The following is a 16,175-nucleotide window of genomic DNA, read 5'->3' as shown; positions in this document are numbered from 1 at the left end:
AGCTAAAGAAACCCGGCCGGAAGAGCAATCAGAAAGTTGCGCTGAAGGCCTTTTTTTTTTCTTTTTGCTTGCTAGCTGATGAAACCCAGACATGGAGCCAGAAATAAAAATGCACACCCCCCCCCCCCGGGCCCCCCCCCGAAAAAAGCTGGTGACGCCCCTTGAATGTCAATATATATTTTGAACTTTATGCATTGAACATAATGCATAAAGGAACACACAAACAAACACGATATACACATACTTATTGACGAACTGAAATAAGTCGTATAATCTGTGATTTTCATTCATAAAACGTATTTACCCTCTCTTTTCCGTATTTATGGCAGCTTTCCAATCCTGTGTGTCATCATCAGGATGAGCCATGTCACGTAGGCCTATAAACATTTAAGGTCACTCAAAGGGAAAAGAAGAAAAACAAACACATTTTATTCGACTTTCGAAAAAAAAAGTCAATTTTTGGATTTCTTTGCGAACCCCATTTCATTTTAAATCATGGAACCATATTTCATTTTCGGATTAACGAACCTTCGAAATAGTGGTATACCTTCGGAATAAAGAACTCTTTTTCATATTTGGATTAGCGAACCTTCGAAATAATGGTAAACCTCCGGAGAAAAGAAGTCTATTTCATTTTCGTATTAGCAAACCTTTGTATTAACGAACCTTATTCTACTATCCGATTTAGAAGGAACCATATTTCGTTTTCGTAACGAACATTTTCATTTTGGAATATAATATACGAACCTCTATATTTTCATATCGGATTTAGAACGAACCATATATCGTTTTCGTATAACGAGCCTTCGGAATAACGAACATCACCCGGGAAGGTATAAAGGTGGGCTCCGGCTTTTATTAAGACCATTTTGTTTTACTTTGTTTTTTAATATCTAAGCCATTTCAAAACTTATTTTTATCAAATAAACTTTTAATTCCTCTTATAGAATCATATATCGTTTAATATTTCATGATTGTAAGAGATTTCTAATCATCTCGCAAAAGTTAAAGCCTGAATTCGAGTCATATCAACCAAACTATTTACTCATGAATTTGAACTCTAAATTTCTAAATAAAGCTTAAAAAAATTGTCTGTAGTACTATTAACGAATCCACTTATAAATACTGTTTATAAAAACGAATTTCTTATTTTTTTTACATTCCTTTATGTTCTTTGTTTTATATACGTTTGATTCAGTTGATGATAACCAAAAAGGATGTTATCTGAGAAAAAAAAGGGGGGGGGGGGGGAGGGAGAACATTGATCTTACACTTAATGCAAAACCCATTTGTACGCACAAAAGCAATGGAAACTGCAATTTTTGTGATATTTGTCACGGGAAAAAAATTGCCGGGCATGGCGTAGGCCTATCCACCCGCCCCCTCCCGATGTTCGCGAAAAAAAAACCACCGAAAACATTTTGCGTTGTAAAATCATCGCGAAACTAAAATGTCGAGGAGGGGGAGGTTTCTTTAGCCCCCCCCCCCCCCCCCGTTACATAGGGGGGTCATTCTTCGCTAAGTGTATATTTTCGGCATTACAAATTATTGAAAGAAATAGTGTCTCAGAAATAGAAAATCTTTCATAAAGTGGGGAAATACCCGATGAATGTTGACTTCATTTAATACGGGCGCAATCTTTATGGGGTGTTTCCTCATTTAAAATAACTTTCAATTTTTAGTGCTGCAGTAATAAATATAATACTATGCAAAATGTGACGTGACGGAGATGATGTGACGGAGATGACATTTGGTAATCTAATATAACATAAACAAATTTAAGGATAGAATGTATACAAATTATAATGCAACTGAACAAAAAAAAATAGCAGTGGTTAAAGGACTTCCAATATGATTAACACCATGCATTTTTTATATCACTTTTATTGCTATTTTGTACTAAAGAAAAAATTCCATCAACGTCATCTCCGTCACTTTTCGTGACGGGGATGACGTGACGGAGATGACGGGTTTACAATTATTAATGGCCTCATTTTTTTTATCATCTTCCTAATCCTTTCACCTGCGGTAATCACCGTGTGTACCATATAGAGTGTACTATCTTCTCTACCGTTGATATGCCACCAAAATTGTAAATTGATTTGATTTGATATGTAATCTTAAAGGACAAGTTCATCTTCATATACATGTGGATTGAGTGTAGGCAACAATGTTAGTAGAACACATCAGTGAAAGTTTGGGGAAAATCCGACAATCCGTTCAAAAGTTATGAATTTTTAGAATATCTGTACAATCACTGCTGGCGGAGAAGACTACTACAGTGTATGGTGTCACATGTGTACAACGACATAAGGAGAATAAAGAGAGAATTTCACAAAACTTGACTTTTGGAATAAAGTGCACATTTCCTCGACTTGTTACTGACTTATGTTAGGGGTAGTGTCCCCTGACTTCTGAAAGAGAGAAGTGTTCTTTTATTATGTGAGAAAAGTGAGAATATCTTGAATTTTCTTCATTATACTTTCTTTATATAGTTGTACACATGTGACATCACAAGCTATAGTAGTCTTCTCATCCAGCCGTGACTGAGCAGAAACTTCAAAAATTCATAACTTTTGAACGGATTGTCCGATTTTCCTCAAACTCTCATTGATGTGTTCTACTAATATTGCTGCATTTACTCAACCCACATGTCTATGAAGGTGAACTTGTCCTTTAAGCGTTCAGAGAATGATGACGCTGAATAAAGGTACGACCTGGCTTTTGTCACAAATTTCAAAAGAATTATAACTTTCTTGATTAAACTAGGGGAAAAACCAGGTGAGTTCTTCAACTTCCGCATGTAACCGTCTTGTAGCACTCACACAAAATCGATACTTAGGGTACCCGACATTTTTCGTTAATGGCGTCCTAAATGTTCGTGACGGAGATGACGCAAAATGGCGGGACACACAATTTTGAATTATTTATTTCATTTTTTTTCTTAAATCGTTTGATGTTGGTATATCTTGTGCTAATATTTCAATAGTACGCTCTGAAATGAAATAGAAAAGCATTTACAAACGTTTCAACATGATTCCATCTTGAAATGCGACATAAGGATATTTATTTTTAGTATCACCGGGACATAGGGTTTTCAGTGGTACGGATACGGGAAAATTAAAATAATTATCATAGGTCATGCAGGATAAACAATTCATCCCTCTTTTTTGTATGTTATTTTGATTACATGAATGTAAGTATTTTGTAAACAGAACAGAAAGTAATGAAATGACCTTTTATATTTGTACATATAACCTTTAAACTGGTGGGACACAGAAATATACACTTAGCGAAGAATGACCCAGGGTTAATGCACATATTGGAGACTCTTTATAGATATTGGTTTGGAGGCCTACATATAGATTATAACTCATGGAAAATAAAATGCAATCATTAAATGTTGTCATTTTACCCATGCATTTTACTATGAGCAAAAGGTAACAATGATTTCTCTCGAAATGTACAAATTTGCAGTCATGATTGTCGACATATTTAAACGCATTTGTTTCAATGCTGAACAGTAAATACACATTTACCTTGTCTATATTTTTTCATTGATTGTATGCTAAACTCCTATCAAGTACATAATGTGTCCTGATAAGAGACTAACCAGTCGGGTAATTCCCCTTTCAAGTGTGCGAGCTTGTCGAAACTTGCTTGATAGCGTCATGACGCTTCTCAGGGACGCGATACTTGGCTGTTACGTAGCCAGGGCGTACTGTATGGACGGACACGCAGTGCCACGATTTCCGCGTGTCCAGCGCACAGCCACATGTTCCGTTATTGAGTGAGTCTGTTGGTGTATACTACAGGAGTACACCCACCATGACGACGCAAGGTGCGGAAAACAAGTCTGATATGGCAGGACTCGTGTAGGTATATCACACGAAATGACGAATTTTACACATTGTCATTATTGGCTGACGATGTGAGAAGGTAGCTCTTTAATCTTCACTACCATAATTTATGCTAATGACATGTTCTAAATGTATGAAACGGAGAGATTCGTGAAACGGAGACACATGCTCTTTCATCTGGCACTGCGCCCACTGTGAGCTCCTCTCACCAGGCAATCCACCGTATAGCACCGAAGAGCCGAGCCGAGCGAGACGAGAAGGCAGTTTCTCCCGACCCCGGCTCGTCATCGTGCTGATTGACCACATATGATCATGAATGTCGCAGATGGCAAGAAACTAGCGTACGGCGGAGATTGTACAATCCTGATCCGATGAGCTTGTAATGTAATAGTAAGTAAATAATTGAATGAATAAGGCTAAGCTGGGACATACGGCTCATGCGAATTTGACAGAAAGGTCGGTCTGTATCAAGCCTCGCTCGGCGTAGAGTCGATATTAAGTCTACATATTAAGTTGTAACCGTTTTGGTTAGATCCAGACTCTATTTAAATTGTTGTCGGGATATTTTTCGCTGAGACTACGTCTGGCTTCACGGAAGCCGTAGGATTTATTTTGGCGATCTTTAGTGCACATACAATGTCAATGTTCATATTTCTGTCATAACCTTTTTTTTTTGTTTATGCTATGAAATTCTGCACCAATGATTTTAACATTAATGAGAAAACTTGACCGAAAGATCGGTCTGTAGGGCCTAGATATAGTATCTGGTAGTCGGTGATATGTTCCGCGGAGACTGCGTCTGACTTCACGGATCCCCTTGAGAGTGATAACGTCAAAAAAAAAAAAAGAAGACTCCGCACAGACGGATCTTTCTGTCGATGAGAAAACCTGCTGTATTCAGGTATTTACATCACAAAGTGTCAGGTGGTGGGTGTTTCTCAGACAGCTAGAGGAGCAAAGATCAGTTAAGGTCTTCTTTGGAGTCTTTTTACATTGAGGCACAAAATTCATCTGCCATCAAAAAACATAGGAATTTTTTAGGATCCACTGGCATCGCATGCAACCAGTCACTGACTCGACACAAGACAAAATGTCAGGGCTGCTATCTAAATCGACTCTCATTGTGGATGACTTTGACAGTTACAGTCAGACAAAGAAAATATTTGCAATGCTGTTATAACATGTGCAAGTTGGGAATTCCCGGTTCGAGCCAGACGCACTACACCAAGACCTTCTGTTCATGTTAAAAAACAACAACATTTAAAAAAAAGATCAGAATGAAATTGAAAGGACGTCTGAAAAGAATTATTGCTAGAGCTATTGTTCAATTCTAAGGAGTGAAGTTGGAATTCCCCAGTGGCCTTGTATTTTTATTATTCCATGTCAAGCCCAGAGATAAATTACCACAAGGGGATGACATTTTGACCAGTGAAATGCCTTGGGCTTACAATAGTAGCTCTCTTAAAAAATGTAAACAGATTAAAAAAAAAAATACGTTGACTGATTACCTCGTAGCAGCAAAACACTCAAAAGAAAAGGTATGGAACTTGCAATGCATTTCCAACATTAAAGGGACTGTACAGTACTGGTTGAGGTAGGGATTCATGTTTTGAACATTCCTAAGTGAGATAATGAAAAGCCTCTTATGAAATATGAAAGAGCATGTAATTTTAAAAAGGATTCAACGTTTATTTGATGAAAATTGGTTTTCAAATGGCTGAGATATCCAAAAAAGTGCTAATAATAAAAGGCGACATGCCACAACTTCATTAGGATATCTTTGTGTCACCTTGTTTTTGGATATCTCAGCCATTTCAAAAGGTTCCGATTTTCATCGAATAAACTTTTGATACCCCTTAGAACCGCATGCTCTTTGACATCTCGTAGAGTAGTTTCTGAATATCTCGCAAAACGTTAAAAGCTAAATCTTCACCTCGACCAGAACTGTACACACCCTTTAAAGCAGTCAGTCAGTCTTCCTTTAACACTTTGTATTTTGTACTCGAATGTCTGCATCAGAACATATTTTATCCTTTCTCTCCCTCAATCTTTCACCTGCTACAGACTGCCCATGTTGACTGATGATTCTGGTGTGAAAATGGCTGTAACAGGTACCTCTGGAGAGAATCATTTTGCCACGGGCCAAGAGTTGCCTGCTGACTGTGCCGCCGACTCTGGGTGTAGAGTCAAGAGCTTTGTTTTCCTGGACCTCGAAACCAGCCACCTCCACAGTTCTGATCAGCCTACCATCATGGAAATCAGCCTGATAGCAGTGCATCGGCTGGCACTGGTCCATCCGGATGTGCTGACGTCAGTTCAGCATGCCTGGAAGGATGATGGCACCTTGGACATCTCAAAGATCAGGATGCCACGAGTGGCCGACAAGTTGACCCTCTGCTTGGACCCTCGCAAGCACACTAGCCCGATGTCCTTCGCGCTCACAAAGCTGGACAATCTGAACTTGATCGAGAGCAAGAAGATGCCCTTCGACGATGGCGTCATCTCGATGCTGAAGCTTTTCCTGGCAAGGCAGGAAGCGCCCGTGGGTCTGGTGGCCCACAACGGCAACGGGTTCGACTTTCCCCTCCTCAAGACAGAATTGGCAAGGCTCACTCTTGAACAGCCCCTGGATGATATCTTGTGCATTGACTCCCTGGATGCTTTTCGCTCAGACTTTGTCACAAATCCTGTGACATTGGGTTTGAGAGACAATGCATGTACATCTTCCTCCTCTCTCAAGAGGAAAGCCATCTTCAATGAGGAAATGGATTATGTTATACCTGACAAAAGGGAAATGCTTCAAACTGACACAGCTGGAAACTGCAACCTTCAAAAATGTAATCATGATGATTCCACTGCTGTTTCTAATGTATCAAGAGATGACCAAGATTCAATGAAACATGGAGTAGACGACAGGACTGCTCATTGTGAATATAATCATTCAAACACAGTCCAGCAAAAAATGGATAGTGATATCGAGATTTCTTCTAAACTACAAATGGGAGAATCAGTTGTGCTGCATGAGTCCAATGGAAGGGTAGCCCCTTCTACCACCTCAAAACCAATAGCAGCCCCACATTGCTGTGTGTCCAGTCTACCCACGTCGTCGTCTTCGTTGTTGTTACCCCAACCTGATGTTTCTACCAATCCCTCATCTGGCCCCTCCACTTGCGCACCAGCAGCAGCTTCAATGACGCTGCCATGTTCATCATTCACCCCGCCCTCTGAAGGTGCTCTCCTAACTGGAAGCATACCTCAGCAAAATTCCATGGATGGGGCATCACATGGTCTGCTCTCCTCAACCAGCGCATCCATGCCAACAGATTCAAGCCAATGCTTAGTAACATCATCTACACCTGACTCAGAGTCTAGGCGTTCACCTCCTCCTCCCCCAATTAAATCCAAAAACATGCACCCAATATCACATTCACATGAAGGCAAGGCAGCAAGGGTTTCTTTCTCCTTAGTCAACATCTTCAAGAGAACTTTTGGGATGCCACCTCCGAATTCTCACGCTGCTGAGGATGACATCATCGCTCTCATGCAAATCATCCTGCCCAGAGCAGAAGAGTTTGCTGCTTGGGCAGATGAAAAGGCAACAGAGTTTAAGAATGTCGGACTGTACTACAAGCCACTGAATCCAAGACGCAAGCTAGAATTCTGAGTTGTGATATGTGTGTCTGTCTTTCTCAGTTGTAAGGAATGCATAATTATTTTTCCTTGGTAGTAATGAATTATGTTTACAGTGAATACGAAATCAAGACTATAATGAAGAAGTTTTCGAATGAGCAAGCTTGATGTTACACGTAGCACATTCTGATGAATAGAAAAAAGTTATTTTTGTAATAGCACTAGCAGGCATAGTGGTCTTGGTTTTTAAATTCACTGATATACATTAAGCATCTGTGATGACATGATTATTTGTATAATCCTTTATATACAATTGTAAATTGTGCTTGTCAGCACATTTTCTTGATGAACTCAATAAAGAGATTGTTAAACTCTAGTGCGTATGTGTAATAGAAAATTTTTTTTAATGCGTTCAATGCAAAACAGTGAAATGGATGTTCCCCCAAGTGTTAATTGATAAGCCATTCTGGATGTCTGGTTTCCACAAATAAATTCTTTGTGCGAACATGAATTCCATGATTTGTTCCATGAGGCAAGCTTACCACTACGCATTAATGTCGTTTTGAAAAATGAGTGAAGTGCCTCAACTTAGTACCAACTTACATGAGCTTATTACAAAATGGCTTATTGGAATGAAGCGAGAAAATTACACTATTTTGTTAGTGACTGTTATTTTGCGAATTTCCTTGTATCGCAAAGATTTATATCATATGGATATCAGAATTATGTACTGTATTTGGCCCTCATCCTATTCAAACACATAAATCTCTGTGATTTCAGTAACAGCTCATGTTTTCACATGTCGGTATAATATCAGCAACATTTTGCTGATGTAAAAACATGTATCTTGTACTTGTTTCCCTCAAATCATGTGGACTTCAGAGGTGAGGGAAAAAATTATACTGTGTACCAGAGACACTGTGTAATGACATACAGACGGCAAAGCACTAACTGTGTTAAACTGGACACACTCATATGAAAGAAGAATACATGTAAGTGGGTGGGGAAAAGGTACGGATTGCATATAGGGTACTTTATTTGTGGAATACTTCGTGGTGTGGTAATTTTCATGGATTTCAAACCCTGACTGAAGTATCAGGAATCTGATAGCGTGCCTACAAAAAGAAAAAAAAAAGAATGTTGTTATTTTTTTATTTTGTGTTTTGTTTACTGTGTTTTGCTTGCCTGCATCATGGCAGAATTGTGCAAATACATGTAGATGTTTTAAGAAAATGTCATCACATCAGTGTGTGTCGAGTTTGCTCTGTTGAACTGTAAATCATGTAATATTTGCATTGATGCACATTTTCCATAGTTGTATTTTAGATTTCGTTAATATAGATTATATCAATCATGAATTCAGCAGGCAAGTGTAACAAATGTGTGCACCGTTGAGCTGAATATGTGTCTTGTGTACCAGAACCATGAATTGACAATTCTATTTTTTTTTTTTATGTAGATTGAGTCGTCTTGTAGTGTATTGAATTTGTTCTTGTACAGCTGTATTCATAAGTGTTCTTTTTAGAGAGGGGCTAGTTTGTGTTATTAGGTGTTTTCTTGCCTGTAGGTGCAATGTAAAAAGATACACACTGAAATAATTTTATTTACTGTACAAACTGTATGTGAAGAATGTAGGCTCATTAATCTGAGATAATGAACATGGTACAGTGTACTTTAGATTTTTGATAGAAAGAGGTTGGCATACATTTTGTACATTGTATTAAAAAAAACCCTCATATAACAAGCTGATTGTGTAGGTTCAAACTATTTGTACTTCTTTGTACATGTGTATCCCAGTGTAGTGAGAAGCCTCATCATAACAAGGTAACCCATAGGAAAGAAATCAGCGTGCCGCATACTGCTGCGGATGCCTTGCCGCAGATCTGCCGCAGACAGGCATCATTTTCACATGCAAATTGTAGCTGCTGCCGCAGACTCTTCCAGGCCAGTGAGGGAGACTGGAGAGTCTGCGGCAGATCTATGCGGCAGACTGTTAATGATGAATATTCATATAAGTACGATTTCAGGAAGGTTGTGGCAGATCTGTGGCAAGATTTCTACCGGTATGCAGTAAGTATAAGCAGGAAGGCTGGGGCAAGTCAGCAGCAAGTCTGCAGCAGACGCCTATTAAATATGTATAGATCTAGTAAATGACCTAGCTAACCTAATCGGCAAGTATGCAAGTAAGCGGCAGGTCTGCAGCAGACCCTAGTATTCCAACGCTTAGACTCAGCTAGTTCTACATACAATTTCAATGCATCACATGACTTATATACCCACAAAAAATTTTTATGTTTTATGGCACAGTTACTAAACTATCTGTGGCAGATCTGCGGCAGATCTGCAGCAGGCTGTTAATGATGAATATTCATAAGTACAATTTCAGGAAGAGGTTGTGGCAGATCTGCGGCAAGATTTCTACACATGCAGGCATGCAGTATGCGAGAAGTCTGCAGCATGTTCCTCTCTGTGGCAGCCTTCCCGCATATCTGCCACAGACTGTTCCTGCCGCATACTAACAGTTAGTATGCGGCAGGTCTGCAGCAAAGCTTGGTTCTGCCGCATACCCCCGCTTACTCTTGCCGCAGACTAAAAACTATGCCGCAGACGTGCGCTAAGTCTGCCGGAGATCTGCGGCAGACTTTTCTTTTTCTTATGGGAAACGTCATGATTTGGAGGTATACACTGTAGGCCTACTTTGCAAACTCTTGAAGCAGGTAAAATTTTGTCATAACATGAAGAAATTAGAAGTTTGACAGCGACCAAGAGGAAGACACTTGTAGTGTGCTTGCTTTTTGTTTTCCCACAGAATATCTGCAAGAGGCTTCCCAGGAAATGCAAAACTAAAGTTCATTTAATTGATTGTCCATATTTTCTGTCTTTCGGCCATTTTTAGAGGAGATTCCTTTTCATTAGTTAAAAAAAAAAATAATAATTAACAAATTCTGTGAAATCCAGAACATTCTTTGGCTTATCAAACATATCTCACATTTTATATCTGATATTTTTACACCAAGATTGGTGAATTAGTAATTTAACTTCAGTTTTAAGTTGTAAAAAGGTAATGTTACCTTATTATACACTCTGATACCTGCAGAGATAACACAGTTCCAACAATGCAAGATCACTGGAGTCCCTCTTGAAGTCTGAAGTACATGTAATGCACTGGATATTTGTGTATGATGCTCTCAATCAATGCATTATGTAATTCTGCACCCCTGCTTGAAAATGTTCATTCCCAATGTATGCATAATGTCACACATGCCCCCCTGAGTTTTGGATTGCAAGGTCTGAGGTGCAGCTTCCTTCTGGTGTATAATTTTTTTTTTTTTATGCTGGCAGTCTCTTGGAAGTGCAGCAGTATTGTAATTTGCATAACTTGGAACCAATTATTACTCTGTACTCCTACACTGTATACACACATGCACAAATTGCACTGTACACTGGACAACATTGCAGTGCACTTCAGTTATAACGAACACGGTTTACATAAAGAAATTCTGGTAACAACAAAATAAAAATTCAGGCCTCAACATTATCCACCCTCTGCTTTTTATTATTAATTTGTTCGGTTATTAAGAGATTTCAATATAACGAAAGAAAACGGCTGGTCCCGAGGACTTCGATCGTTATAACAGGAGTCCACTGTACACAAAGAATGTATGATCGTGAGGATTGTTTTCATTCTCAAAATACTGATGCTTGAAATTCTGTCTCATGAAAACTTATGCATTTTTTTGATACTGTGATTAGTAATCTAATACAACAATTTATGGCACTGCATATTCTAGCTTGAAATTTGAAATCGAGTTGGTTGTAATATTTTGACGAACCTGTTAGTATCTAGTAAAAACAATACTAACAGGTATAAGAATGTTAAAGAAAGTTGGGATTAAGGCTTAAATTCTTTCATTGAATTTTTTTTTTCATCATTATCTCACATGTAAATTGGGGTTTTTGCTGCAGTTATCATATCCATCAATGACCAATCTGTACAACAGTCATTGGTGTCATGACTGTCATGAAAATTGATATTTCTTTCTCTAGAGAGAGAGAGAGAGAGAGAGAGAGAGAGAGTTGCATTTGAGCTATTCAGAAGAAAATGTTTCAAGTATTATGCATGACAAATAGTTTCAACAGGAAATTATTTGATGTAGTCTGTATAAAGCATGAGAAATGAGAAAGATTTTTAGGGGTATTTTTTCTTTGTTGTTTGTTTGTTTGCTTGCTTGTTTATTGTCGTTGTTTTTTTTTTTTTTTTTTTTTTTTTTTTTGGGGGGGGGGGGGGTAAGACCCCTCTCCCCTCCCGAAGAGAACTTTGATGCTGATATGATGAATGTATGATGTCATACCACATGGCATGCTGGGATATATATATGTATATACATATATATATATATATATATATATATATATATATATATATATATATATATATATATATATTGACAGCAAATCTTGCACATTAATAGACGTGGCTGGTGTTGGGTAGCACCCCTTTAATCATCGAGCTTTCGGGCGAAAAGCCCTTCTTCAGGATCTATGCAGTCAATGACAACAACGTATAAATGAAATCAACCTAGGTATAAAATCATACTAAACTCAACTAACCTCATATACTATACATTTCAAAATATACTCAACATAAAACATACCTCAATTCAGCGCATTTTATAACAAAAAACAAATCGGCATACTATTGCTAAATACAATCTCAAAACAAAATTTACTGTGTTGGTGCCGAGTGTGGTCTTGTAGTGTTGTCTGTGTGAAGGTTGTGGTCGGGTGTATCTTATATGTATTTGTTTTTTGTTTTTTGTTATATAATGCGCTGAATTGAGGTATGTTTTATGTTGAGTATATTTTGAAATGTATAGTATATGAGGTTAGTTGAGTTTAGTATGATTTTATACCTAGGTTGATTTCATTTATATGTTGTTGTCATTGACTGTATAGATCCTGAAGAAGGGCTTTTCGCCCGAAAGCTCGATGATTAAAGGGGTGCTACCCAACACCAGCCACGTCTATTAATGTGCAAGATTTGCTGTCAATAGATTTACTGTTCTTGCACCGCCCCGCCATGTTGTGGTTAAGTCTTTTGATGTCAGTATATATATATATATATATATATATATATATATATATATATATATATATATATATATATATATATATATATATATATATATATTATATATGTATGATGCATCACGCGTTACCCGGGGTACCACGTTGTGTGGCGACACCTCACGTCCACTCGAGGACAGCCGCAGAGAAATACTGCACTGTATGTGCGTGTACACAGTCATTCCCAAGTTCTTAAGAAAACTCTGTGCAAGACGTAGTTTTAACAAATTTTCGCCCATAGGGCCTATTCATAGGGCTTTGTGTGTGTGTGTGTGTGTGTGTGTGTATACATAATGTATATATATATATATATACACACACACACATGGTATAGGGTCTTATTGCATTCATTAAGGGTAAACTTTTACTTGTGTAATGCATGTGTGGTGGTGGTGGTGGTTGTTTTTTTCTCTCAAAAAAAAGAACACACACACAAAAACCCTGCCTCAGGGGTAAAACCATTATTAAAACCAAACTCGTCTCCATAATTGTGTTGAGAGGTTAATGTTATACGAAGTAAATCTTGCACATAGGAGCAATTGCTGCAGGAGCAAATGTCATGGAACTGTATAATAAGCTTTGAAACGACTTTAAATGCACAAACAAGAGATTGAGTATGATTTTCAAGCTGCGAGTACACATGTTTGTCAATCAAATCAGCCGGTGATAATATAAGTAGGAAGGCAAAGACTACTTGTACCAACCACCAAATAATGCACCAAAAGAGAAGAGACAGGAAATATGACATTGTGATAGAGCAAATAATGCATCATAACCAAGAGCTAGTTGCTTGTAACATGTATACATGACATGCTTTTTTCAGGTGTACATGCTTACATTTCATTTTATACAGTACAGTACTGACTAGAATTCATGGTCCTTTACACCAGAGTGTGTAGTGTCACATAGATTTAACACATTTAAGCCAGTGATTTTGCTGCCTGACTGGTCACACAACTGTACCACTCGCTGGTTGTATATGAACAAATATTGATCTTAAACGTCTCTCACCAGTACAAGTTTCTTTAAATCGCTGCATTCGTGGCAAACTTGTTGGAAAGAGAAATGGCAATAAATTTACATCCACAATTTATATGTGTACAGAGAATACATGAAGAGCTCATTTACCCAATCACTTGACATACTGGACTATCCTTGTGACTTCAAATATCCCACTATCCTCTAAAGGCATAACAAATGTACACATTGATATCCACAAATGGGACTAAGCATCTAAACAGAATGCACTCTGAATTCAAATTACTGTTTGTTCCTTATTGAAGATGCACAAAGAAAAAAAAAAATCTACACAGCACCACTGCATTTAATGTGGGAATCCATCAGAGTAGTTCAAATCATTCTGTGACAGTGCTAAGAATATCAAATATGCAAGGCAATGGACACCTTTACTGCACACATCAACACAATCCTTCTACTGTGTCAACTCAAGGCTAGAGAGTTACGTCATCACCTGGCTTGCGGTACCCGTACAGCAAATCTGATTAAATTCTAGAGTCTGCAATTTTGTTGTGATTCAGTCAAGTGCACAGTTTGAATGTGGCAAACAGTTGAATTAATTGAATGGATCCAGGGAATGTTACATTGTATTAAGTGGGGTTTGGTCTTTACATATGAAGCACAGTCAGCATGGTACATACTCGTATAATTCTTGGATTGGCAAGTTAACACAAATTTTGGGTTCAGAGCAAGCTAGCTGACCTCACAATGCTAACAATTTCAGAAGTGATATTACATCACATTGACTGATAACAAGTGTTTGATTCACATCAATTGTATAACTGTCAAAAATATCTGAACGATACTGGTATTAGAAGCATTTTCAAAAGCTTGGCTTCAAAACTACTTGGCTTCAAAACTGGATGCAAGATCATTATGATATACACTCGTGCCTGTATCTTTTACAGTCGTGAAAATCATGTATAGTGGATGTGTTTTATCTTCTTTGAAAGCATCAACATTCACTCAAACACATCAGCAGTCGTGCCCCAGCATCTCTGAAAGATTCTACTTCATGCCCTTCATGAATAGACTTCATACGACAAGGTACCATGGGATGAAATTGGAACTATCGTGTCCCAGCATCTCTGAAAGATTCTACTTCATGCCCTTCATGAATAGACTTCATACGACAAGGTACCATGGGATGAAATTGGAACTACTGTACCTGTAGCCTCCTCCAAGAACCAGTGCAAATTTTGCGGATAGTTTTGAGATTGTTTCAGTCAGGTAGAAAAAGAACAAGCCAAATGTAAATTGAATCAAGTCGCATCAAATTGCATCAATTCTTATTAATTGTGTATTGCACTGGCACATGATTTTTTGTTTCAAGGTGAAGAACATGGAATACATCGAAATACATGAATAAAACTACACTGGTATGCAACTGCATTGACTATGTCAATATCATCTACTGTACATGTAAGTTCCCCTACAGCCACTAGACAGCACACAGACTAACACGTTTTGATCAAAACTAATCATGCTATCACCTTGATTTATGCCAAATGGTCAAGCATTTGTTTTTCAAACATTGATCTTTAGTCCCAGCTACATCATTTGTAGATATACAGTAATGATCAATTAAACAAAGATTACTACATTTGCATTTCACATCATGTAAATACCAGAATATCTTTTAATGATTAGACACAGAATTGATTCAAGCTTATTTGCTAAAAATCATGCATGCTAAACACTAGAGTACTTATATAGGCACAGTTAAGTATAACATCATGTAAGCTGGAACCCACAGTAGTATAGAAACTTTTTGACAGTCAAGGTGCCATGAATATATCACATATTTAACATGGTACTCGGTACGGTATCTCAAGGAAAATGAAAAGGCCAGTTACAAATGTACTCAAGCGAATGGAGGTTTTTATTCTCTGTACTGTTATCTATATATCCATAGCTAGAGAATTCATGTAATGTCCATTTTTCCCCCACTGGAAACGTTCACTCTAAACTTTGCAATATTTGACTGATATTATGTAATACATATTTTTAAGCATTCCGGTTTGGAACTTTATGCAAACTCTGGTAGAAATTGAAATTATGACGCAATTTTGGCCTATGCAAAGCTGACTGCAAGTCAACATGGTGGGGGGATGGAAAAGAGATCGCTTATCAACTGCTGTGATACTCAGAATACAACTACATAATATATGTTATTAGGCTGTAGAGACTACCCACACACATTCTACATTGTTCCCCAAACTGAACGGAGCTGGAATGTCTCTTTAACCCGTTGAGGACGGACTGATTTTGCTATAACACACATTTCCCCTAGACACCTGCCCGAGTATTCTCGGGACTCATCTTCATGTGTTTAAGGTCATAATTTCTCCAGTACATCTTTCCCTCCAATATGCACCACACCACTGTCACATTCAAAATGGTACCCTGTGTGCATCATCCCAGCAACGCCAACAACAAAAAGTTATGATGCTGTGGCTATTTCGAAGGAACAGCCTGAACAATCCATTTTCCTCCCGCAAAAAGTAAGGACATGAATAACCTCTTTTCTGGATGTAGTAT

The 16,175-nt window shown here is 38.0% G+C and overlaps 1 protein-coding gene across 1 annotated transcript; it reads left to right on the top strand.

Annotated features, from left to right (window-relative positions):
- Positions 1-4,137: 4,137 nt before the first annotated feature.
- LOC139744703 (uncharacterized) lies at positions 4,138-7,658 on the top strand. The gene is made up of 2 exons (XM_071655130.1): positions 4,138-4,250; positions 5,925-7,658. Exon 2 carries the CDS (start codon positions 5,932-5,934, stop codon positions 7,522-7,524), a length of 1,593 nt encoding a protein of 530 aa, XP_071511231.1. The 5' UTR covers positions 4,138-4,250; positions 5,925-5,931; the 3' UTR covers positions 7,525-7,658.
- Positions 7,659-16,175: the final 8,517 nt, after the last annotated feature.

The sequence above is a fragment of the Diadema antillarum genome, unplaced genomic scaffold (assembly GCF_040938485.1).
Source record: "Diadema antillarum isolate AM-2024a unplaced genomic scaffold, OU_Dant_1.0 scf00000035, whole genome shotgun sequence".
Classification (NCBI taxonomy): domain Eukaryota; kingdom Metazoa; phylum Echinodermata; class Echinoidea; order Diadematoida; family Diadematidae; genus Diadema; species Diadema antillarum.
The sequence above is the reverse complement of the archived record's forward strand: the minus strand, read 5'-3'. Positions and strand labels throughout refer to the sequence as shown.